Below are 23765 nucleotides of genomic sequence, written 5' to 3' on the forward strand. Positions count from 1 at the left end.
CCTCTTACACCCCAGGGGTACAACTTACACCCCATTGTGAGGTATGTTCTTACAGAGCCTGCCAGCCTCTTCAAATGTGGCAAGTCACAAGTTTCTGTGAAATCCTAGGTCTGAGCTACGACTCGTCAAAGTTTGTCGCAATGTTAAGTCTATGGGATTTTTTGGCTGCTTTTTCGCCGCTGGGGCGAACACTGTACCCCCGATCGCTTATAAAAGTCATAGCACACTATTCCCGAATAGTCCGCACGTTTGAGAGTTTGAATGAAGTTAAACGGTTCGAGCTGTATTAATTGCGGAAATTTGGGTGGAAGAAGAGTAATTATAACTAGATAGTTCCCTTTCAGTCGGTCACTACGACGTCACGTCGTGACCGACGAATTGGGAACTCGCTTAGAGAGACCAATCTGCTTCGAATACTACTAAAACGCCAATGAACTTGGCATTGAGATATTTGCATAATGCTGGCGCCGCCCCGCCAGGTGCGTATATAAGCCACAGGTGCAAATGTAGAAATCAGCTTTTTTTTTTTTTTTTTATCGCTTCGAAAGCCGGCTTTATCTGACTGAGAAGCTACTATCTGCTCTTCTGGGAACGGTTGCTGAAGTTGATTGACAAGCAGTACTAACACAGCGGACGCTCGCAGTATTCCACTGCTCTGCATATTTTTTGTTTTGAGTTTAGTGTGTGCGTTGCCTTTCCCTGTGCGCATCATCAGCTGAGCACCAAAAGAGTGATTTCCCTAAAGAGTGATACGTGAGAGCTCTGTGTCTTTTTAAAGACAGCCACTCTCTCGTATATTCGGAGATCAGCGTCCTTTTCAGGATAGTTTTTTCTCCGTGCGATCTTGGGTGCGAGAAGCAGGGATTCCAGTGACGGTCACGAGCGCTGTCTTCGTGCTTGCGCATCGAGCTCTCCGAGGCTGCGTTCGTGGAGAGCTTTTGTTCTCCCTGTGAGAGCATAACTCTCTTGGATTGCGGAGCCGACTGTCGTTTCTATGGGAACGACGTCCGCGCCTTTGCAGTGCTGAACGCCGCCATGGTGCGGCTGTCAAGCGCTCGCAGGACGCTCTTCGCATCACTACGCTGAGTAGGACGGAGGATGCGTCCTTCACCTACCGGCCTTCTCATCCTCAGCCGGTTGAGGCTCCGGTGGAGACTGCAGAGTCGTGTTCTGCGATTTCTGCCGAATCCACTGGGCCTCCTTCGGGTCCCGTCAATTCTGCAGCATCAGAGGGGTGCCCATCTTTTCCCTCCGAGGCGGAGTCGTCCCGGAGATGGCGGCCGTGCCCGCTCGAGCGGCGGAAACGGTAGAGTTGGAGGGGTTAATCCCTCTCCCCCCGAACCGTCCCGCCCATGTGATTGGTATTTCGGAGCTGCTCGGGCCTATACGGTCCTCACCTCCTGCCTTTCCCGACGGCACGAAGAGCTGACGTGATTTGCGGCCGTCTCGGCCGTTCAGCTTTCACCCCTCACCTCCCTCACCAACGGAGCCGCTAAAGACGGGGATCCCTTCAGTAGAGCGGGGGGTTGCGATGCAGCTGCGTTCCTGGAGGGATTACCCAACCCTTCCCTCCCGTGTTTGTATAGACAGTCGTCCGGTTACGGGCGCTGCCCATCAGGCATGCGGAGACGCGGCTTCAGCCCTGCACGTAATAACGTCACTGCAGGTTCACCAAGCGAAGGCTCTAGAGGTTTACGAGGGAAACCGCGACCTTCAGTCGTGCGATGTCCACCACAGTGTTCAAGATCGCTACCTTTGGCTATGTCTGGCTTACATGACGGACGCAGACGAGAACAACTTCTTGAATGCTCCTGTCTCACAGACCGGCCCCTTCGGCGAGCCCGTGGAGTCGTACAGCTCCGCTGCGCAGACTGAGGCGATCTCCTAGGTCATGCCGGCGAAAGAGAGCTGCCCTTGGTCCACCACGCCGGCTCCTCAGTCTGCCTCTCGCCGTCGGCGTCCTGCGGCGGCCACCTTTGTTCCCCTCCTCGGACCCCATCTCGGCAGCGCATGGGAACCGGTCGTCAGCAGCTCGCCCCGCCCGCTTTGCCGCTTCCCGTGAAAATCGGGAGCTTAAGTGGCCAGTAACGGGTGACCCGGATTGGCAGAGGATCACTCTTCAGGAGACGGTGATTCGCTCCTTCCCCCGGTAGAGGGTCGGGTGGAAAAATTCTTGGTTTGCATCTGTTCCACCGGCTGTCCAGCCGGTACCCACTTAACCACACATAAGAGTGCATTCCTCTTCCCTCTCCAGGTCTCCAGAGGATCGAAAGAGCCGTGAACGGGCACACCAGCTCACCCTATCTCTCCTCGATCGCCAGCGGGTGTTTTTCCGGAGTCTGCGCTCTCCGCGCAGGAGACCAGACGACCGCCACCCTCAGCGGGCTCAGGTCAGTGTCACACACACACATACTGTAGATGTTTATGCTGTCACAGCAGACGCACCGGCAGTTTCACCTGTCTCGCTTTGCTGCCCCACCGCGGGTACTTCGGTAGTGTCGTTAATTCTCCTCGTACGGTCCCTGGATGCTTCGCTTCAGTTCCCAGCCCGTCTCGTTGAGTTTTACGCACTGTCCACCTCGGTTACGAAATACAATTACCGGCACTCCCCCAAATTCTACGGGCATTCGTTTCACTATAGTGAAAGCGTCCGATGCACATGTACTGCGTGCAAAAGTCGATGTCCTGCTGGCGAAGGACATTTCGAGCCGGTCCCTCTTACCGAGAATGATGATAAGGTTTTTTCCAGCCTTTATCTCATATTACCCAAAATACGCGGTGGGTTACGACAGATTTATTTACGCACCGGCTCTACAAATGTGATCCTTTAGGATGATACGCCGAGGCTCGTATTTCAATATTCAGATCGGTTTGCAGCCTTAAACCTGTAGACGTGTACTTCATGTGTCCATCTCCCCTCGCCTTAGACCGTTTATTCGCTCTGCGTCATGGGGTGGGCATATTAATACCAAGTACACCATTCGAGCTGTCTCTCTCTCCCCGTGTCTCCATGAAAATGCTAGTCACGGCATTAAAATCTCCGAGAGAGAGCGTTGTTCGCATTCTGCTTATATTTACGTCAACTATAATGGCTCGTTCTTGGCAGACGTGCGCGAACACAGAGATTTAATGCTTCAGCATCTCGCTCGTTTAAGTCATCAGGTCAGCTGGGAAAGGAGCAACATTGCCCCGTGCAGAGGATCTTTTTCTCAGTATGGAAATAGACTCGGTCGATTTATTGGCGTGTTTTACAAGAGCGCGCAATCAGTCAGTTCTGACTTGCCTCGGTTTAATTCGAGGGAAGTACGCGGTCTCTCTGAAACAATTTCAGAAGCTCCTGGCATATGACAGCATGCTGCAGCTGTGACACTGCTCGAGCTGCGTCATATGAGACCGCTTCAGCATTGGTTTTACGATCGAGTCTCGAGGAGAGCGTGGTGCAACGGCATACACTGTGTAACCATTACACCTGCGTGTCATTTCAATTTTACCCCGTGGCAGACCCAGCATTTCTTATAGCAAGATATGCCCCTGAGTCGGGTCTCCTGGCATTCTGTAGCACATACGATGCCCCCAGCACGGGATGAGCAGCCACGTATGACGGGCTTGCAGTCTCAGGGGTGTGCATAGCACCCCAACTGCCGCGAGCGGTGCGCTGTATATCTGGGACTTGTACGCTCCGCTGTGGAGATGCGAGGGAAGGATGTATTAGCCGACACCGACAACATTGCGACTGTTGCGTTATTTACCGTTAAGGCGGTTTTTGCGCTCTCGTCACCTGTCGCATCTCGCTCGTCATCTCCTCCTTTGGAGTCAGAAGCATCTGAGGTCCCTTCGTGCCATTCACATCCCGGGTACGCTCAATACAGCGGCTACGCGCTTTCCCGAGCTGCGCGCACCGGCGAATGGCGACTCCACCCCCAGACGGTTCAGCTAATTTGGAAGAAGTTCGGTCGTGCGCAGATAGATCTGTTTGCGTCGCCGGACGATACCCACTGTCGCCTATTTTATTCACTAACCGAGGGCAGCCCCGGCATGGATGCGTTGGCACACAGCTGGCCGCGGGGGATGCGCAAATACGCGTTTCCACCAGTGAGTTTAATCGCACAGACGCTGTGCAAAGTCAGGCAGGACGAGGAGAGCCTTCTACTGGTCGCTCCTTACTGGACGACCAGGAATTGGTTTCCAGAACTAATGCTCCTCGCGACAGCCCCTCCCTGGCGGATTCCCCTGAGGAAGGACCTTCTTTCTCAAGGAGGGGGCACATTATGGCACCCGCGCCCCGACCTGTGGGATCTCCACGTATGGTCGTTGAGCGCGCACAAGGTTTAGGTGATTTATCGCAAGCGATATCTAACACCATCGCCGCTGCTCGAGCTCCGTCCACAAGACGGGCTTACGCGCTTAAGTGGAACCTTTTTGTCGATTGGTGCTCTTCGCAACGCGAGGACCCTCGAGAATGCCCCATTAATGTTGTGCTTTCATACCTTCAACACCGGTTAGATGGTAGGCTGTCACCCTCCACCATTAAAGTTGATATCGCTGCTATTTCTGCTCATCACTCACTTATTAACGGCAGATCAGTCGGCCAGCACGACTTAGTTATTAGGTTTTTAAGAGGCGCTCGTAGGCTAAACCCCTCGCGCTCTCCCTCTATTCCTCTCTGGGACCTGTCCATGGTGCTGAAAGCCCTGCAGGGACCCCCTTCGAGCCTTTGCAGTCTGCGAGTCTGAAGTTTTTATCAATGAAAACTCTGACCCTACTCGCATTGGCCTCTGTTAAGAGGGTAGGTGACCTTCATGCATTCTCTATCGACGATTCGTGCCTTCAGTTTGGCCCTGCTGTCTCGAGTGTTACATTGAGACCCAGACCAGGCTACGTGCCCAAAGTGCCCACCACTCCCTTCAGAGATAAGGTGGTGAGCTTGCAAGCGCTGCCCCCCGGAGGAGGGCAGACCCAACCATGGCTTTATTATGCCCCGTACGAGCGTTACGCATCTACGTGGATCGCACACAAAGCCTTAGGACCTCAGATCAGCTCTTTGTTTGTTATGGTGGTCAGCAGAGAGGGAAAGCTGTCACTAAGCAGAGGATGTCTCTTTGGATAGTTGATACTATCGCCCTTGCTTATAATCTGCAGGGCATTCCTTGTCCATTTAATTTGAGAGCTCACTCTAAGTGTTGCCTCATTTTGGGCATTCGCTCGTGGTTCCTCGCTAACAGACATCTGCAGAGCTGCTGGTTGGGCGACCCCTAATACGTTCATTAGATTTTACAGTGTTCGTGTCGAGCCTGTCTCCTCTCGTGTTCTTTCCTCGTTAGGGGAAGCACAGAGAACAGGCTCGCAGGTCGGCTTGCAGCCTCCGACTGCTGCTCCAAACTGAGCTCAGTATGGAAGGTCATCGAGGCAAAAACGCGTAATAATTTGTTTTGCCTTCCTCCGCTGCCTTGGCAGCCTGATGTTGCGGAGCCCACGTTTCCCTCAGCACTGCTTTGCTTACACAGCCACGGCTGTCATTTATACCTCAACTACGGTTGACTTTCGCCCACCAATAGCCCTTAACGGGGCGGTGGCTTCCGCAGCGTCCCTATACCGCTCAGATAGGGCGCTTCCCAGTCGCTGGCACTACTGTGGGTTAAAGGAACATCTAGTGCCCGGCCTTCTGCCTTAAAACCTAATTCTCCTTATCCTTAAGTGGAACCGGAGGGCTTTACGCAGACACTGGAAGAGGTCAGCCCTCAGTGGCGTTTTGGTAGGGATTCCCAATTCGTCGGTCACGACGTGACGTCGTAGTGACCGACTGAAAGGGAACGTCTCGGTTACGTATGTAACCCTCGTTCCCTGAAGGAGGGAACGGAGACGTCACGTCCCGTCGCCACAGGGCTGCTCCCTGCTGTTTATCGGCCGGTCACACTTTCCGGCTTTCTCAGCGAAAAAGAAGCTGATTTCTACATTTGCACCTGTGGCTTATATACGCACCTGGCGGGGCGGCGCCAACATTATGCAAATATCTCAATGCCAAGTTCATTGGCGTTTTAGTAGTATTCGAAGCAGATTGGTCTCTCTAAGCGAGTTCCCAATTCGTCGGTCACGACGTGACGTCTCCGTTCCCTCCTTCAGGGAACGAGGGTTACATACGTAACCGAGACGGTACGTTTCCTGAAGAAAATGTGAAGTGGTGCTTGCCGTGGCAAATTTCGGGCAACAGTATCTGATTATACTCCAAGCCAAAAGTAAAAGATCCAACTCCTGTGTCTCTACAATGTTCTGATGCGGAGATATGTGGCTTTGTTTTTCCGGTTGCTAGGGTACTGTATTTGGTTGCTAGAGGGGAAATTGGCATCCACTGGTGATTACACTCGAATTCACAAGTCAAACGGTCCAACCCCCATGTCTCTATGATGTTCTGATGCGGAGATATAAGGCTTTGTTTACTCTGTTGCTAGGGTACTGTATTTGGTTGCTAGGGGGAAAATTGGCATCTACTAGTGATTACACTCCGAGTCACAAGTCAAACGGTCCAACCCCCGTGTCTCTACGATGTTCTGATGCGGACATACAAGGCTTTGTTTATTTGGTTGCTAGGGTACTGTATTTGGTTGCTAGAGAAAATTGGTATCCACTAGTGATTACACTCCGGGTCACAAGTCAAACGGTCCAACCCCCATGTCTCTACGATGTTCTGATGCTGAGATAAAGGCTTTGTTTATTTGTTTGCAAGGGTACTGTATTAGGTTGCTAGGGAGAAAATTGGCAACCACTAGTGATTACACTCCGAGTCACGAGTCAAACGGTCAAACCCCCATGTCTCTACGATGTTCTGATGCGGAGATATAAGGCTTTGTTTATTCGGTTGCTAGGGTGCTCAAATTTGGTTGCTAGGTGCGTGGCTTGGGAGTGACCAATGATGTGGCCAGTGATTACACCCCGGGTCACAAGTAAAATGGTCCAACCCCCGTGTCTCTACGATGTTCTGATGCCGAGATATAACTGTTTGAAATTTATGTTGCTAGGGTGCTCAAAAGTGGTTGCTAGGGGCGTGGCTTAACACCTATTGGCATCCACTACTGACTACCCTCCAAGTCACAAGTCAAACGGTCCAACCCCTGTGTCTCTACGATGTTCCGATGCGGAGAAATAACACTTTGAATTTTATGTTGCTAGGGGGCTTAAATTTGGTTGCTAGGGGCGTGGCTTGGGAGTGGCCAATGATGTGGCCAGTGATAACACTCCGAGTCACAAGTGAAACAGTCCAACCCCCGTTTCTCTATGATGTTCTGATGCCGAGATATAACTGTTTGAATATTATGTTGCTAGGGTGCTCAAAAGTGGTTGCTAGGGGCGTGGATTAATACCAATGTAAGGATCCTGAGAGACTGATTGGATGCCTGAGTAAAATGAGCCCACCCCCATGTCTCTATGACACTGTGCTCAGGGCCGGTTCTAGATATTTGGAGGCCCTAGGCAAAATTTATGTTGGAGGCCCCTCACACTCCTCTAATTTTCAGAATAATGTAAGAACATTTTTTTTCTACTGCATAAGAAATCATTTAAGCACTACAGTTATTTAACATGTTTTTCCCCATTACTTTTCCTTTTAAATAAGTTTTTATCAACAAATTGATTAACTTTATGCTAAAATTTAATAAAAAAATATGTAAAACCACATGTGTTAAACATTTTAACCCCCTGGGGTCCAAAAACGCGGGGCCGCGTTTTGACGTGTTTTTTCCTTATCATGGCAGAATCAACTTAAAATACTCCATCATTAATAATCATACACTTACGTGTTTGACATCATTTGAAACAGTAAAGGGTCTTCTTTAATTTGTGTACATTCACAACAACAACAGATCTTTGTGTTTTTGTCAAATAAAGAAAATAAACAGGGTGTGCATCCAGACATTTCTGTCTCCGCCAGCTGTCTCTAAAAACACGTTACAAAAATCAATTGAAACTCCGCGAATACTCGTCACACAAGCATGATACACACATCCAAAGAAAGCCTGTAATGTCTACTTTTAAACAAGCTAATTATAATCGAAAACAAATATTGCCAGTTTATGTAATCTGCATTGAAGTAAAGAGAGTACCGTTTTTCCTGGCTGACTTCATTATCTTTAATTTGGTCACGCCCACAGCTGTTGACATGGTAAGGAAGACACGAGCTGTTCAACCATAACAAGCAAAGCGTAAAGTTTGATCAGATTTAAAGACTTTTTACAGCATGTTTGGATTATAAATTTTATTCACACACGTGAGGAATATCTTCATTTATGTCTGGACATTGAGGAAGAGAAGCATTTATCTTTAACGTTACCTAAGAAGAACAATGGAGAACGCACTGCTGGATTAGAAGTAAGTAACGTTAACAGTTAATTTATACCATTTATATTTGCTATCATGTTACTTAATATGCTCATGGCTTGTGCAGTTCAGCCTACATACAGTAACGTTAAGCAACCTTAGCAGACTACACGCTTCGGATTGAAAAACTTTCGCATTGTTTACAAACGGAAGCGATCTCACGTAATGGCGGATTTCACTGTTGCATGCTGTAACAGTGTTAAACACAGTTATTCACTTATATACTTCATGGAAACTTTCAGTAAGCCTGAACTGCTGTATCTTTTAAGTGTGTGCTGTAATATGATTCCATGTTTACATGCTTATTTACAAACAGGTACGCGTGACCTCCCATAATGGCGGATATCTGTTAACTTACATGTTGTACAGTGTTAAGACACAGTTATTCACTTTCGTATCTGTCATGGCAACTTTGAGTAAATGCTGCACTGCGGGATTTGCTGTAAAATGATTCCATATTGTTTACATGCAAGGTAATTCCATACATTGCGCTTTACACGCGACACCGTTTTTGTGAGCGCTGCGTTACACGGAGATGCGAGCTCGCGCACATGCGATGTGTTTTTAAAGTTCATACGCGCTTACAGAAACACGTTTAAAACAGAAGCTAGACGATAAGAGGATGGGCATCTGAAAACAGCTTTTTATATTCATTGCTGCAGATGTTTATCTGAGATTAAGTTTATGTACAAGATAGTATATGAATGTAACTTAGTATCAGTGACATTTACCCATCAGTTATATAAGTAAGGGTATTTCTGTGGACAATTTATGCTAACAGCTGTTTATAACTCTCTTAGAGGTCTGCATCTCTCTCATCAGTACAAAACTATGAAGTGGAAAAACACTTTTTGGACATAAAGTTATATGGTAACATGAGCCACATGAAGTTTACAGCTCTGTTGTGTATCAGTTTCTTAGTTTATACAAAGTTTTTGAATAGGGTTTCTTTCCAAATAAACTTAAAATGTCCTACTAACCATCATTTCTATTTTGATTATGTTGTTTACTTAATAAACCTCAAACAAACATACATTTGTCCTCACATTCTTCACTGTAGTTCATTCTCACATTCCTGCCTCATTATGCAGCTCATTATGCAGCTCATTATGCGAGCCTTTGTTTGCTTGCTGTCAATCAATCCTTCTCGCATACGGCTCGTCTAAACAAAAAGTGTCTTACAATTTCTAAATCAATACATTGTTTAATGTGAATAAGTAGGCATGGTGATTGTCACATCATTTTAAAGAAAAAACTCTAGACTACTAGATTCTGTTTAGGTAAGTCTTGTTAAAACATGTTTAGTATGGGTTTTGTGGACTTATATCAGTGACTTAAAAATTTTGCACAAACATTTACTCTCAAAAATACAAACATGTACATACATGTAGCTCATATAATATTTTAGCCCAGTTTGTGCTGAACGCAGTGGTATCAGACACTTCCCATTATTATGTTTTAAAGCAACTGAAAAAAGACCAAATGTAAGAGCATGTCAGAACCTCTGAGAGTGTCCCAAAATGGTCGGACCCCAGAGGGTTAAGGCAGTCAAATTTATTAAAAACACCACCTTTTTGGGATAACACAGGATAACAGTTTTGTTTTCTCCAAAGAGTAAAATAAAAAAAAAAACAACAGTACATTGCAAAAACCCTAACCGTAAAAAACGTCAGGTGAACACCTCCTAGAAAACTTTTATTGTTTTTTATTTTAACTGGGTATAAAGAAGAATTTCCCTCTTACTGAGCCAATATACAGTAAAAAGTTATCTATCAGACCATGTATATATTCATAGATTGCAATACCTTTTTATAGGCTACCTTAAATATCCATACAAATCAGCTGCCACTGGAAGTTAAACAGACAAACTACTTTCATGATTTGAAAACTAAAATAAAGTGTAGAGGACTTACAAGATATACAGACAGTTTACTTTAGGTAACGCCAGTTTAGTTTGCTTTTCGACTTTAAATACAAATTTTTTTAACTTGACCATTTTGATAGTCAGCTCCCCACGCAATGCTATTGTGCACACGCATTCAAAGTGTCTAAACAGAGTCAGCAGCGCTCAAGTTTGACCTCTCCTGAAATTACATTGATACACAGAACAAAATACCTGCATCATGTGCTGCACTGTCTTTGCATGACGCTTTTGCGAAGCAGGAAACAAAAGACGTGAACGCTTTTAAGAGTCATTTAAAGAGTCATCCGCCTGCAGTTCTTGCGGTGGCGGCGCCGCATAACGTTGAACTCACCTTAAAACTTTATTTAATGCTGTCACTGATTTGGACCAGCGCACATGAACTTAGCAGGTATGGAGGCCCCCCTTGAGGCCCTAGGCATTTGCCTACTCTGCCTATAGGTAGCGCCGGCCCTGACTGTGCTGCAAAGATATTCATCTGGGCTTTTTATAATGGCAGTCTATTGGAGATTTTGCTAGGGTGCCCAAAATGGTTGCTAGGGGCGTGGCTTAATAGCTCTGGGACTATCCTAAGAGACTGATTGGATGCCTAAGTAAAATGAGCCCACCCCCTTGTATCTACGACACTGTAATGTGAAGATATCCCATAAGGAACATTTTAATTCCCTTATATGGGCGTGTTTCCTGCCCCATTATAAGTCAATGGGAAATTTGGGTGCCTCTTACACCCCAGATGTACAGCTTACACACCCCAATGTGATGTATGTTCTTACAGAGTCTACCACTCTCTTCAAATGTTGTAACCCACATGTTTCTACAAAATCCTCGAGCTGAGCTATGAGCCGTCAAATTTGGGCGCAATGTTAAGTCAATGGGATTTTTCGGGTGGTTTTTCGCCCCCCTTTCGAAAATCCTGCACCCGATCGCTTATAAAAGTCATAGCACACCTCTTCTTAATAAGCCGGTCGATTTGAGCCCTCTTTCATGGGACTACGGCAAACCATGCGGGACGAGTTACGCGTCGAAAAAGTGTCCAGAAAAAGAAGATTAATAATATCTTTGAGGAAAATAATATGTTAATTTTAAAACTAATAATAAGATATAAGTTTAATAGCAATAACAATATGTTTGCTTTTTCAAGCCAACATAATAATAATAATAATAATAAAAAGCCCAGTAAGAACAGTAGAGCGCATTTTCAATGCACTGTAATAACTTCTCTGTATGTGTTGCTTCACAACACAAATCTAAATTTATGATACATTTCGACTACAAATATGACCCACTTTCAATAAAGATGAATGTTTCTACTGATGAAATGTCCCTTTAACTGATGGAATTGTGTTTCATACATCCACTGATATTTGGAGATATATTAATAATGGGCATACCTAAATGCATAGTAATTAGTCCAATCACAAATATCAATCTATGTTATTAAAAAAAAATTCTTTAAAGAAAATATCATACATTTTCTAAGACAGCAATAGATATTCGAGAATGTAAATGTAATCAAATAAATGCTTTAACATTGTAATAATATGCAAAATATATGCTTTCACGCCCGCTGCACGCTCATCACAAGTACACGCATGTGCAGACATCCTCCGAAGCTTCGTTTCATTAGCTAAAATAAACTAACCCTGCAACATGCTCCGGAGCAGGTTATCCTCAGAGAGTCAGTTGCTATAGTTACTTGCATAACCCAACAGCTTTCTGGAACACACCCCTGGTACCATGCAATGTTTGTTCTGTTAGTAAATACACTTTGTTTAACCAACATATTTATTTCAGAACGGTCCGCATATACAGGTAAGGACTTAACTACTGACATCTAGTGGTTAGACTAGGTATATATACATATCTCATGAAATACTAACTTATGATAATGCTAACTGTTGATATAATGCACCTGTTGTAATCAAATTTTATGATGTATCAAATATTTAACTTTTTAATGGATTGACAAACACACACACACACACACACACACATTCTGGTTTCCATGTTTTGTGGGGACATTCCATAGACGTAATGTATTTTATACTGTACAAACTGTATATTGTATTCCCCTAACCTACCCCATTCCCTAACCCCAGAAACCCTTCTACTACTTTCATCATTCTGTTTAATTTATAAGCTTGTTTCCTCATGGGGACATCAAAATGTCCCCACAAGGTCACAAAAATACTGGTATTCCTATCTTTGTGGGGACCGTGATAATTACCAGGTACACACACACACACACACACACACACACACACACACACACACACACACACACAAACACACACACACACACACACACACACACACATATTTTTCCACACCATGTATTTGTATTTCAGTGATGTCAGAATATGTAAAGCTTCATTGACTTAATTCTGCCCTTATCAGGATTAAACTAATGCTAAGTATAATTTAATTTCTTCATTGTCATTACAGCTGCTGTCAAAAAGTGCTACAGCAAGGCCACTGATCATGAAGTCTCCCATGTTATAACAGCAACATAACCCACAATTCTACACTTTAACTCTTTGGTGTATTTGTTTCGCATTGATGAGTTAAAATCTAGTTGTTGTATTACTGCATTACAGAAAGTTTAGTATTAAATTTTCCTTTTTTTTCTAAAGTTTCTTATGGATGTGTGGTTAAATAGCAAGTACTGTTGCTGACATCTGACTCAAGATGTGCTCAGCACAGCAAGTGTTTTCACTCTGCATTGTTGTCCTTAAATTTCCGTGTGTTTTCTCTTGTTTTTATTAATGTAAAGCTGCTTTGGAACAATTAAACTATTGTGAAAAGTGCTATATAAATAAATTTAAATTGAACAAGTATTTGACGTATCAAAAAAAAATTTGGGGGGGGATGTCAATAAATGTTATTATTTTTTGCCAATTGTCCTATTTTGAGTAATTAAGAATATGACCATATCATAAATCTAAAATAATGATTTAAAAATATAAATAATGAATTAATGTTTGAAATTGCTGTGGGTTTGTTGAGTGAATTGCTTGCATGTTAACCGTCCCAATTCAAAATCAAATGTGTGAATAAATGTAAGGAATTTCTAGTCAAATCTTCTTCAACAAATGTTTCCCTCTGTACACAGAAACCGACAAAAACACTACAGTACCTTGACTTCATTGTCGTCAGAGGTGTCTTTCACCTCAACCTGGAGCTCCACAGAGTCTCTAAAAAAAACCCAAAATATATAATTGATTCAATTGAAAGCACATGGTAAAACAGTAGTGCTACACCAGGGGTGTCAAACTCATTTTAGATTGGATGGTAAATAATGTCACTATGTGAGGGCTGGATACCTTTTTTAAACCTTAGTCTGCTAATAATTGTGTTAATATTAACTATTACTAATTAATTACTAACTAATTAATTAGTTTAAAAACTAGAAAGACACAATACGTATTTAAAGGGACATTCCACTTTTTTGAAAATATGTTCATTTTCCAGCTCTCCTAGAGTTAAACATTTGATTCTTACTGTTTTGGAATCCATACAGCTGATCTCCGGGTCTGGCGCTAGCACTTTTAACATAGCTTAGCATAGCTTTTCAATATTTTTCTATTTAAAAATTGATTCTTCTGTAGTTACATCGTGTATTAAGACAGACGGAAAATTAAAAGTTGTGATTTTCTAGGCAGATATGGCTAGGAAGTATACTCTCATTCCAGCATAATAATCAAGGACTTTGCTGTCTTAACATGGCTGCAGGAGGCGCTATGATATTACGTAGTGCCCAAAAATAGTCCCCTGCTATTGAAAGTTACTAAGGGGACTATTTTCAGCAAAGTTCTTCATTATTACGCCAGTTTGAGAGTATAGTTCATAACCATGTCTGCCTAGAATATTGCAGCTTTTAATTTTCCGTCGGTCTTAGTACACAATGTAACTACAGAAGAGCCAAGTTTTAAATAGGAAAAATATTGAAACATTTTTGGTTATTTTTTAAGCGTAATGCTAATGGACTACTCAGATTAAATGGATTGTACTAAGCTATGTTAAAAGTGCTATAGCGCCAGACCCGGAGATCAGCTGAATGGATTCCAAAACGGTACAAATCAAATGTTTAACTCTAGGGGAGCTGGAAAAAAGTGGAGTGTCCCTTTAATATTTAATAATTGAATCAAAAATCATGCAGGCAGGATCGGACACCTTTATGGGCCGTGTTTGACTCACAGGCCATATGTTTGACAACCCTGTGTTTGATAATGTATACTGCTGAATATTACTCCACAAATACATAAGGTAAAGTGGTGATAACGCAAGGATGAAAAATCAAATACAAAAATTAACCACTGTTTTAGCCTAAAAAAAACCATGTTTACTTAAGTTAAGCCATGATTACCACAAATTAACTATGGTTTTGCTACAGTCAACATGGTTATCTATGGTGTTTGTAGTAAAAGCATGGTTTTAAAAATGTAAATCTATAAGAATTAAACATGGTCTACTGTAATAAAACCATGACTGATTATTTTTTGTAAAAGGTCATCTAGTACATGTCTGCCTTTACATAGCATTTTACCTCCATACGTTACAGGTTTGTCATTGCAAATGCATGTAGGAATAAGTGATAACACAGATATTGTCAAAGGCTTTATGTGTCACTGAACGAAGCTATGTTGTGATTGAAATGAATCAGGCACGTTTACCTCTCGGCTGCTGATGATGCCGATGCTGGTGCAGCGCGCGCTCTCGCCGGCCGCAGACAGTCCAGAATAAAGCGCATCATATTTATACGTCACACGTCATTCGTCACATAAAGCGCGTTATTAAATCATATTCAGCTCTCTGTGAAGTCAACACTGTCAAATAATCATTAGATTGTATGGGAATGAGAATACGCGCTCGCCTTTACTCTCTGCTTCCCTTCAGATGCGGCTGGAATCACGTGATGACGGCTCTTGGCTCGTGACGCCACTTCAGACTTACAGTAGCCTATCTGTCTGCAACAATTCTCATAAATATGATTCAGTAATAACATGAATGTGTTTGCGTTGTTTCATTATTACAATTACACCAGTACATTATACTGAATAGCTACAATTTGTTCCAACTGTAGCCTATCATTCATGAAAAAAACTGTACATTCAATAGAAAGACCCAAACCTACTTTGATTTTTAGATTACTCTTTAACTGTGTATATATTATTTAGAGAGGATTTGGTCTTTTCACACATGAGACGTGTTTTTCGACTGGTTTATTTGTTGCATGTCCTTATATGATGAGTCAGCTGAATATTTGAAATATGTTGAGGAACTCTTGGGCTGGTGTAATAATAGTGCACTAGTATTAAATATAAAGAAAACCAAGGAACTAGTTATAAGTCGCACTAGGCAAGATGTTGCAATTGTGCCCGTATTGATAGAGGGTCACCCGGTTGAGATTGTTGATCATTTTAAATATCTTGGCACATGTATAGACAGTAAGTTGAATTTTATGGATAACACTAATAATATTGTGAAAAAATGCATGCAACGATTATGTCTAATACGGAGAATCTGTAGGTTTGGAGTAAGTCAAAACATATTGGAGATTGCCTACAAATTGTTGGTGGAGAGCGTTTTGACTTATAATTTAATCGCATGGTATGGGCATCTAAACTGTAAGCAGAAAAATAATCTGGCAAGAGTTACTACAACAGCTAGTAAAATTATTGGCAGACCACAGAGTAAGTTGGGTGAGGTTTACACCTCAAGATGTGTTTTGAAAGTGGAGAGTATATCAAAAGACACAACTCATCCTCTGTGTGATCAGTTTGTTTTACTGCCCTCTGGGAGACGATTTTTAATGCCTAGAGCAAAGACAAATATTTACAAAAGATCCTTTGTACCCTCTGCAATCGGCTTTATTAATCAAAAGGGTATGTGATTTTATATAGTGTTATGTCTGTGTTTTGTAGTATGTGTTTGTATGAGTGTCTGGTTTTGCTGGTAAAAGACAAATTTCAACCACGGTTGACAATAAAGTTGTATTGTATTGTATTGTATTGTATTGTATTGTATTGTATTGTATTGTATTGTATTGTATCTCTTTACAATGTTTATTGGTTTGCTAACACAGTAATGTTGTGATGAACATCATACCCTGTTGCACTACTCTAGACATTATATTATACCCCAAGAAAAAATAGTAAAAGATAGAAAAGAACAGAAATTAAAAAGAAAGAAAGAATGGAAGGAATATGTTGATTAATATCAATTATATTTTTTGAAACATTCAAAATATTTAAATTATTAACTGATGACCTGTTAAGCATTTACAAAAAGCTTTGAAAATAAAGTGTTGGTATTATTGTTTCAGTAGCTGAATCTGCACCATCCTTTATCAACCACATGAGGGCGCGCTAGGCCAATTTCAAAGTGACTCGCACCTGCAACTTATTCAGATCTTATATTGTGACAGTGGAAGCATCTGAAATCTCTAAGGCCCTGTCCCAAATGGCACACTCTGGACTTGTGGTCATCCTCAGAGTCCACACTTTGATGACATTATGTAGTGCAGACCTTAGGGACCCACGCGTTGTATTTTGGGACAGACTTGAGCGTCATGCCAGAAATAAAAAGAGAAGTGAACTCCTCTCTTCCGTTGCCTGATTGCTCTTGCCTGCTGCATTGCGGACTTCGCCAAAGACCGCATCAAGGGTACGTCCGAATCCAATGTTAGGTTTACTTGCTGACTCCTGAGATCTTATCCCACAATTCCATGTGTGTGCGCGAGGGAAATGTGATTGGTCAAGCCTGGTCGAGTTCAAGAAAATAAAATGGCGGCCAAGAAAGCAGCTGGAGTAAAAATTAAGTGTAATTAAATTTATATTTTCACTTTTTACACCATTTGATTGCATTTATAGCGAGAAAATAGTATTGTAGTTTTCAAATATGTGATTAGTTATCACAAAGGCACCCTCTGTTTATATTTCTGACACGCTGCCTATGAAGTGTGTCCGAAAGCGTTTCTCTGAGCTGCCTTCATGCCTCTGAAGTCATCGCCTCATGAGGCAGCGAGGCAGCAAAACAACAAGTCAGCTGCCGAAGTTTTCCGACGCAGCCTATCTGTGTGTGTGCTGGGAATGTGATTGGTTGAGCCTGGTCTAGTTTGAAAAAATCAAGCATCAGTCAGGGTGTTGTCAATTGCCTTGCACCTCCCATAGTCTTCTGTGCATGTCATTTTGCAAAGAGTGAGCAGTGGAGTCATCAGGATTTTGAGGAGGATGGTTCTTTCCCCATCGCAGATAACCTGGAAGCAGTCCCTACTGGAAATCCCCCCACCTGCATTGTGTGAAGACATGTCCTAGTCTGCCCCTGATTGGGTAATACTCGCTGCCATCGTTGGTTTGATTGGACTGGTCTATTCTCAGTGTGAGAAACAGTGTGGCGTGTGACCATGTGAACTGACTGAAATGCGTGTGTCTCACAGTGAATGCGTGAGACTTGACAGCCCTGTATAAATATTTTTTCCCAATATACTTTTTTGAGTATCAAAGCATTTGTTTTATTTATATTTACTAAGTTATGGATCTGTTAATTTAATAAGTTAATCAAATATGGTTCACATCTCAAGTTCCTCCAAAAGCTTATATTTTGTGGTCTCAGTCACACTTTGTTGACCTATGTTTATTATTGCCATAGCTGTGTATTCAATATGACCACTTAAGTTGTGATGGTGAGAGACTAAGTGTGTCTGTTCACACCGATTTCAGTAGCAGATATATTATTATAATGTCCATTGGAATCAATCTTAATATTCTTAATATTTTTATGAAAGCATGTTTTAAGTTATGATATAGGCTACCACCCATCTGTGTCATGATGTATGAGTGTTGTTCCCTGGGTGGCCAGCAGATGTCTCTTTCCCCCATGGTCACATTCATCAGAACTGCATTTCCCATAATCCTGTATCTTTACACTCAGCTGTGCAAAGATATATATATATATATATATATATATATATATATATATATATATTGGATTATGACCTTTTGCCTGGCTAGATAAGATTTTGGATGACCCTTGCTATAGGATCTTACTTTTTGTGTGGTCATCGTGGCCCCGAGGTGTGTGGCCCCCGCTGCAGCAGTTGTCCCTTATTTTTCTGTATTGAAGGTGGCAACCCTAAGTGGGAACCAGCTTTCCGTTCAGGTATAGGTGTCTGCCCAAAGCACGTAACTTTTCAAACAATTTATGCCCATCAACATCCCTTATGTCTGGATAATTTTGTTTATTTTAATGACATTTTGGTATGTATTCAGTTTTTCTTTTTAGGATGAAGTCACTTTATGAGTGGGGTGGGGTCGGGTGGATGTGGCGCATTGTAGAATTAAGTTAAGTTATCTATACTAAAATAATTTAGATGTAAATGACCTTCTGATGTAATAAACTGTTGATATGAATGTGATAAATCTCCCTATATTTTGCCGCCCTGACAGCGTTGAAACTCTGACCAGGAGTCAAAAAGGATAAACTGCTCATTATTTAATGCTATATTCAGATTAATGTAGTTTAAAGTTGTTATGACTCAAATTCACATGCAAACGATCTGATGATGGCTTCTTTATTGGCAGCAGATTTATAATAAAATCTCATAAATGATTTTAAGTTTCTCTCAGTGACCTTTATATTATATTCCAAACTTGAGATCAAGTCTCTGCTCTCCAGTTCCATCCAACACACAGTCCTAGTGTAGTCTCTACAGCAGTGTTTCTCAAACTTATTCGGCCCAAGGACCACCTATCTTCCTTTTTCTGAGGACCACCTAACAGAATCCCACCCCCCCAAAAAGACAAAAAAACAAAATAGGAAAGATGAGCTAAATTTAAGTTTAAAGTCCACAATGTTTCTAATAAAACTAATCCCTTTTCAATTGCCTTTGTGTAAAGGGGTTGTAATCTCACATTAAAATGATCCACTTTGCGGGTTTTGCTATTACCTCTGAAAAAAATATTATTATTTTTATGTGAAAATACCGGGCCAGATTTGGCGCGAAATCCAGTGACGTCACCTGCATGCGCGCTCCCGAGCCTCTCGCCTCGTCTACTAACTTTGCGCCATAGACTGTAAAAAAATATGGACGTAGTGTCTGTGACGTCACCCATTGGTTTGTGAAGATAGCTTTTGAAGCTTAAAGTAGGCATTGCCTGCCGTCGCTATCTTGGCCACGCGTCCACGCGAATTACTCACGGAAAACAGAAAATGGGTAAAGAGGCGGGACATGGGTGAAGCTGAGGTGAAACCGCGCCCGCCTAGCGCGAGTCTAGTGACAGCAGTGTCTGTTCAACCGACACTTAAGCGGCCACGCCCTTAATTATGCAGAAGTTTTAAGGCTTAATATAATCTAAAAGGATGAGTTACAAAAAAATTCACCCCCCTCACAGTTGTCATGAAGGGCAAAATTAGCTATAAAGACCAAAAACACTTTTTGTACCAGGCTGTAAACATATTATTTTCTACTGTAAAGTTGGCCATTTTTAACTGGGGGTATATGGGAATTGACTCCCTTTTGGAGCCAGCCTCAAGCGGCCAGTCGATGAATTGCAGTTTAAGTCACTTCCGTGTTGGCTTAGTTTTTAGTTTTTTAGATGTTGTTTCGGTTTGCTAGCCTTCGCTTTAGCGCGTTTGCCCAACCGTCGTCGGACGCACAGTGTGGCAAGCAACAACCCTAAAGGACTATTAAAATAGCACAGTATATACCGGGCTTTACTAAATTGTTCAGTGTAGTTCACTAATAGTTTTCGTTATCTTACCGTAAATTTACCTACGTAACATCACATTACATAGGCTAAATGCAGTCAATTAAACGTTGCAGTTGGAGTTTACATGAGTTTCCAGCATGTTGTGTGATGCTTTCTCCGGTGTGTCTGGCCGTCGCTCATGAGTTCGAGCACGTGCTTGTAAACTTATTGGTTGCAATCTGAAACATCACCGCTAGAGGCCGCTGTAAACTACATACAGCGCCTTTAATATGCAACTGTTTCAAGTCAAAAACAATTTTTTTAAACACAAATGCAATGCAATGTTCAGAGATTATTAAATGATTTTTTTTTCATTTGAAAAAGTAAATGTGAAATGAGTTGCGGCATAATATGAACAACAAACTGCAATTAAACATAATATAACAGCCTAGGTCCCACTTAATGTCATTCCAAAGAGCCATTAATTTAAAACTGAGGTGGTGGGTATATGAAGTCTATGGTTGTTACTATGGTAAATTTTCCCCTTAATGTCACTGAAATTACATTGATTTTACACATGAAACAAAAACTAGTACATTGCAAAACTAATAGATCTGTGGATTTGATCTGCTTTCAGTTGACGCTTGATCTTTTCTTTTGACTCCTCTTTGGTTTAGCCACCGATCCATTTTTACATTACTAAAACAGAATGGCAAGAACTGATATCAGTTTCACAAGTGCATTAAAAATCTACTTAAATAAGTGATATTTACTATAAACACTTGCCTAGTTTAGGTCATCTTTTGGCGGACCACACTTTAAGAATTACTGCTCCACAGCATTGTGACGTTATGTGAAGGATTTGGCCAATAGGAGGCGCAACTACACAATTTCATCACGATGTGTCCTTCAGTTTACCTGCATCAGTAAGATGCTCCCCCTCATTCATACGCCAGCTGCCTTCTGAGCAGCACCACATCTGATCTGATCTCATACATCTGATTCTTCTGTCGCTCAAACCACTAAACAAATGGCTAACGCGGGTCTCCAACTTCTCGGCTACACTTTGGCTTTTTTTGGACTTGTTGGTCTAATCGCTTCTACAGCCATGTCTGAGTGGAAGATGTCTTCGTACGCCGGTGATAACATCATTACAGCTCAAGCCATGTATGAAGGTCTCTGGCAGTCATGTGTGACCCAGAGCACTGGACAGATGCAATGTAAAGTCTATGATTCCTTATTACAGCTGCCAGGTAGGAAACGGTTTGCTCGCCTTATAACATTTCAGTTTCATTTGAATCTTCTGAATCATGACTCTTGTGCTGAAACATCTGATGTTGACCTGGCTCTTCCTGAGCATGTTCAAACAAGTTGGACAAATACCTTGAATTCTTTAGCAATGCTTGCCTGAAAGACTTTGATGTTTATCATTTTAGCAAAAATATTTAAAATATGAACAACCCAATGTCTTCAGACACTAAATGAACATTCATATAATCAATGATTCAACAAGAACATGTTTATACACCTCATCTGTCTTTTAACTAGTACTGATAGAGACCTTGTTGATATAAAAGTTAATTCAATTAAACAAAAGGGGAAGTTAAAGAAAATGTTTAAAAGCAACATTAAGATCAGAACTGGGTTACATTGAAATAATTTCTGTGTGGTGTTTGGTGGAGCATCTAAAGATTTCTTTAAAAACAACGGTAGTGATCCTCTAGCTCAACGGGTAGAGCATTGCGTTACAACACAAAAAGTCATGGATTTAATCTGCCAAATGCATGAATGTAAAGAGTAATTGTTAAGTCATTTGAGAGGTATATTTAGGCGTCGTCCATTTCATTCTGTATAACACTTATCTCTGTTGGGATCATGGCGATTGATATGAGACACAACTACTGTAGTCCACCACAGGACTTATTCTTATTCAATTAATGAAAAAATACAGAACTATTGCAGCAACCAAAGGTCTCTGTTGGATTTTTAGTAAAATCATAGTAACAACAAATAATAATAAAAAATTTTTCATTTTCCTAAAGTTAAGATCCAAAACTCTTAGAGAAATTTTTGAATTTCTCTATTACTTACTGCATACATTTGTAACGATTGAAGAATTGCTTTTTTGATTTGTGAAGTGTCTTGTTGAAAGCATGATAAGATTTGAAAGATTTCTCTGTGTGTATCTCAGGTGAAGTTCAGGGGGCTCGAGGTCTCATGATCACATCCATCGTTCTGTCGTCCGTGGCTCTGTTGGTCGCTGCTGTGGGTATGAAGTGCACAACCTGCTTGGCAGATGACAAGCAACAAAAAAACAAAGTCGCCCTAGCCGGAGGCATCCTTTTCATCATTGCAGATATGTTGCTGTTTATTTCATTCTATTTGCTATTCTATTTCATTTCTAAGTCATAATGAATATTATAATGATTTCAAGTATCTGCCTCTTCAGATATCATTGCTCACCCATCAGTATGTATCATACGAGTCTTGTTTTTATTTCTACAAGTGTTCTAGCTCTCGTTGCCACAAGCTGGTATGGAGAAAACATACGACGCAAGTTCTTTGACCCGTTTACTCCCACCAATTCAAGGTGAGTGTCAGTGAAATGAAAAGACTTCATTAAATGATTGACTTTGTAATGAGATTTGTAATTGTTGTGTTGACATAGGTATGAGTTTGGTAAAGCTCTTTATGTGGGTTGGGGAGCTTCAGCTCTTACTCTCATCGGTGGCAGTATGCTGTGCTGTAACTGTGGAAGCAAAGCCGCTGGTAAATCGTACCCGGCTCCCCGTGCGACAGCACCGCCAGGAAAAGATCGTGTCTGAAGTTTCAAACAATCACACTGCTTTTGAAAACAACAAACATAGCATGTTTGTCTGCACCCTTCATGTTAATGTGTATGTCATGTCATAATTCTTGATTTTGAAATCTTTTATAATAAAATGTGATCAAAGTTTGGTTTTCTTCAGGGGTTATTTCTTACCTTGTTTATTTTGATCAAAAGACTTCACTAGGTTAAACTTTGATCAGTTTTTTCCTTCAACATACAATATATTTTTCTAACCATGATGCATTTTAGGTATAACGGGACACCTGTATGATACATGTACTTGATGTGCTGATAACACAGCAATGTGATTTTATTGGATTTACTAGTACAGCTATTGGTTTGGTTGATGTTGTGATGTTAGTTGGAAGGAATTATAATATAGTATTCTAATTTATAAAATCTTAAAATGAATGTTTTGAAAAAGATGGTTCCTGGGATAAATGAGAGTCAGTGTCTTTATTCATTTCATGCTCCGTGTTTGTGCGTTTCAAATGAAGTTCAAGAAGCACATTTGACACATTGTGTTAACATTTAATCAAAGGACATTAAATATTAGTGTGGAGGTTAAACTTTGAGGTCTGTTTAATGCTAAAGAGACTAACCAGATTTAAAGCATGTGAGGATTTGGTTGGTTGTTGTAAGGACTTGTTTTGTGTTGAACCTGTACAGACCTGCAGCACAGATTCCTTTCACAGGAGCCAGTAGCAGAAGATCTGAAGAAAGTCCTTTAAAAGAATTGAAATGTCTTTCCCAAGCTGGAGATCAGCATCATCAATGTGTGCTTGTTGTTGTACTCACAAGAGTTTCATAATAAAAAACAAACAAATCAAATGAAAATGTTTTTGTATACAAAGTTTCTAAAGATGAGTCATGACGAAGACTCTCGTATATTCATAACCTCAGGCTATGTGCTTTAAATCAGATTACAACACAGATGACTGAAAACAGACATACACAG

The 23765-nt window shown here is 41.7% G+C and overlaps 2 protein-coding genes across 3 annotated transcripts in view; one reads left to right on the plus strand and one right to left on the minus strand.

Moving 5' to 3' along the window:
• LOC129441439 (uncharacterized) overlaps window positions 1–15221 on the minus strand; it is a 116729-nt gene extending 101508 nt beyond the window's left edge. The window contains exons 1-2 of one of the 2 annotated variants that reach the window (XM_055201090.2): window positions 14962–15221; window positions 13425–13482 (exon numbers count right to left, since the gene is read on the minus strand). In XM_055201090.2, coding sequence (XP_055057065.2) covers window positions 13425–13482; window positions 14962–15041 — 138 coding nt within the window. In that variant the 5' untranslated portion in view covers window positions 15042–15221. The remainder of the gene's footprint in view (window positions 1–13424; window positions 13483–14961) is intronic. The other variant, XM_055201089.2, reaches the window with a different exon arrangement.
• A 5679-nt stretch (window positions 15222–20900) lies between these two features.
• Window positions 20901–22934, plus strand: cldn1 (claudin 1). The gene is made up of 4 exons (XM_055203907.2): window positions 20901–21230; window positions 22169–22333; window positions 22483–22567; window positions 22646–22934. Exons 1-4 carry the CDS (start codon window positions 21008–21010, stop codon window positions 22800–22802), a joined length of 630 nt encoding a protein of 209 aa, XP_055059882.1. The 5' UTR covers window positions 20901–21007; the 3' UTR covers window positions 22803–22934.
• Window positions 22935–23765: the final 831 nt, after the last annotated feature.

Source organism: Misgurnus anguillicaudatus, chromosome 2 (genome assembly GCF_027580225.2).
Source record: "Misgurnus anguillicaudatus chromosome 2, ASM2758022v2, whole genome shotgun sequence".
In the NCBI taxonomy this organism is placed as follows: Eukaryota; Metazoa; Chordata; class Actinopteri; order Cypriniformes; family Cobitidae; genus Misgurnus; species Misgurnus anguillicaudatus.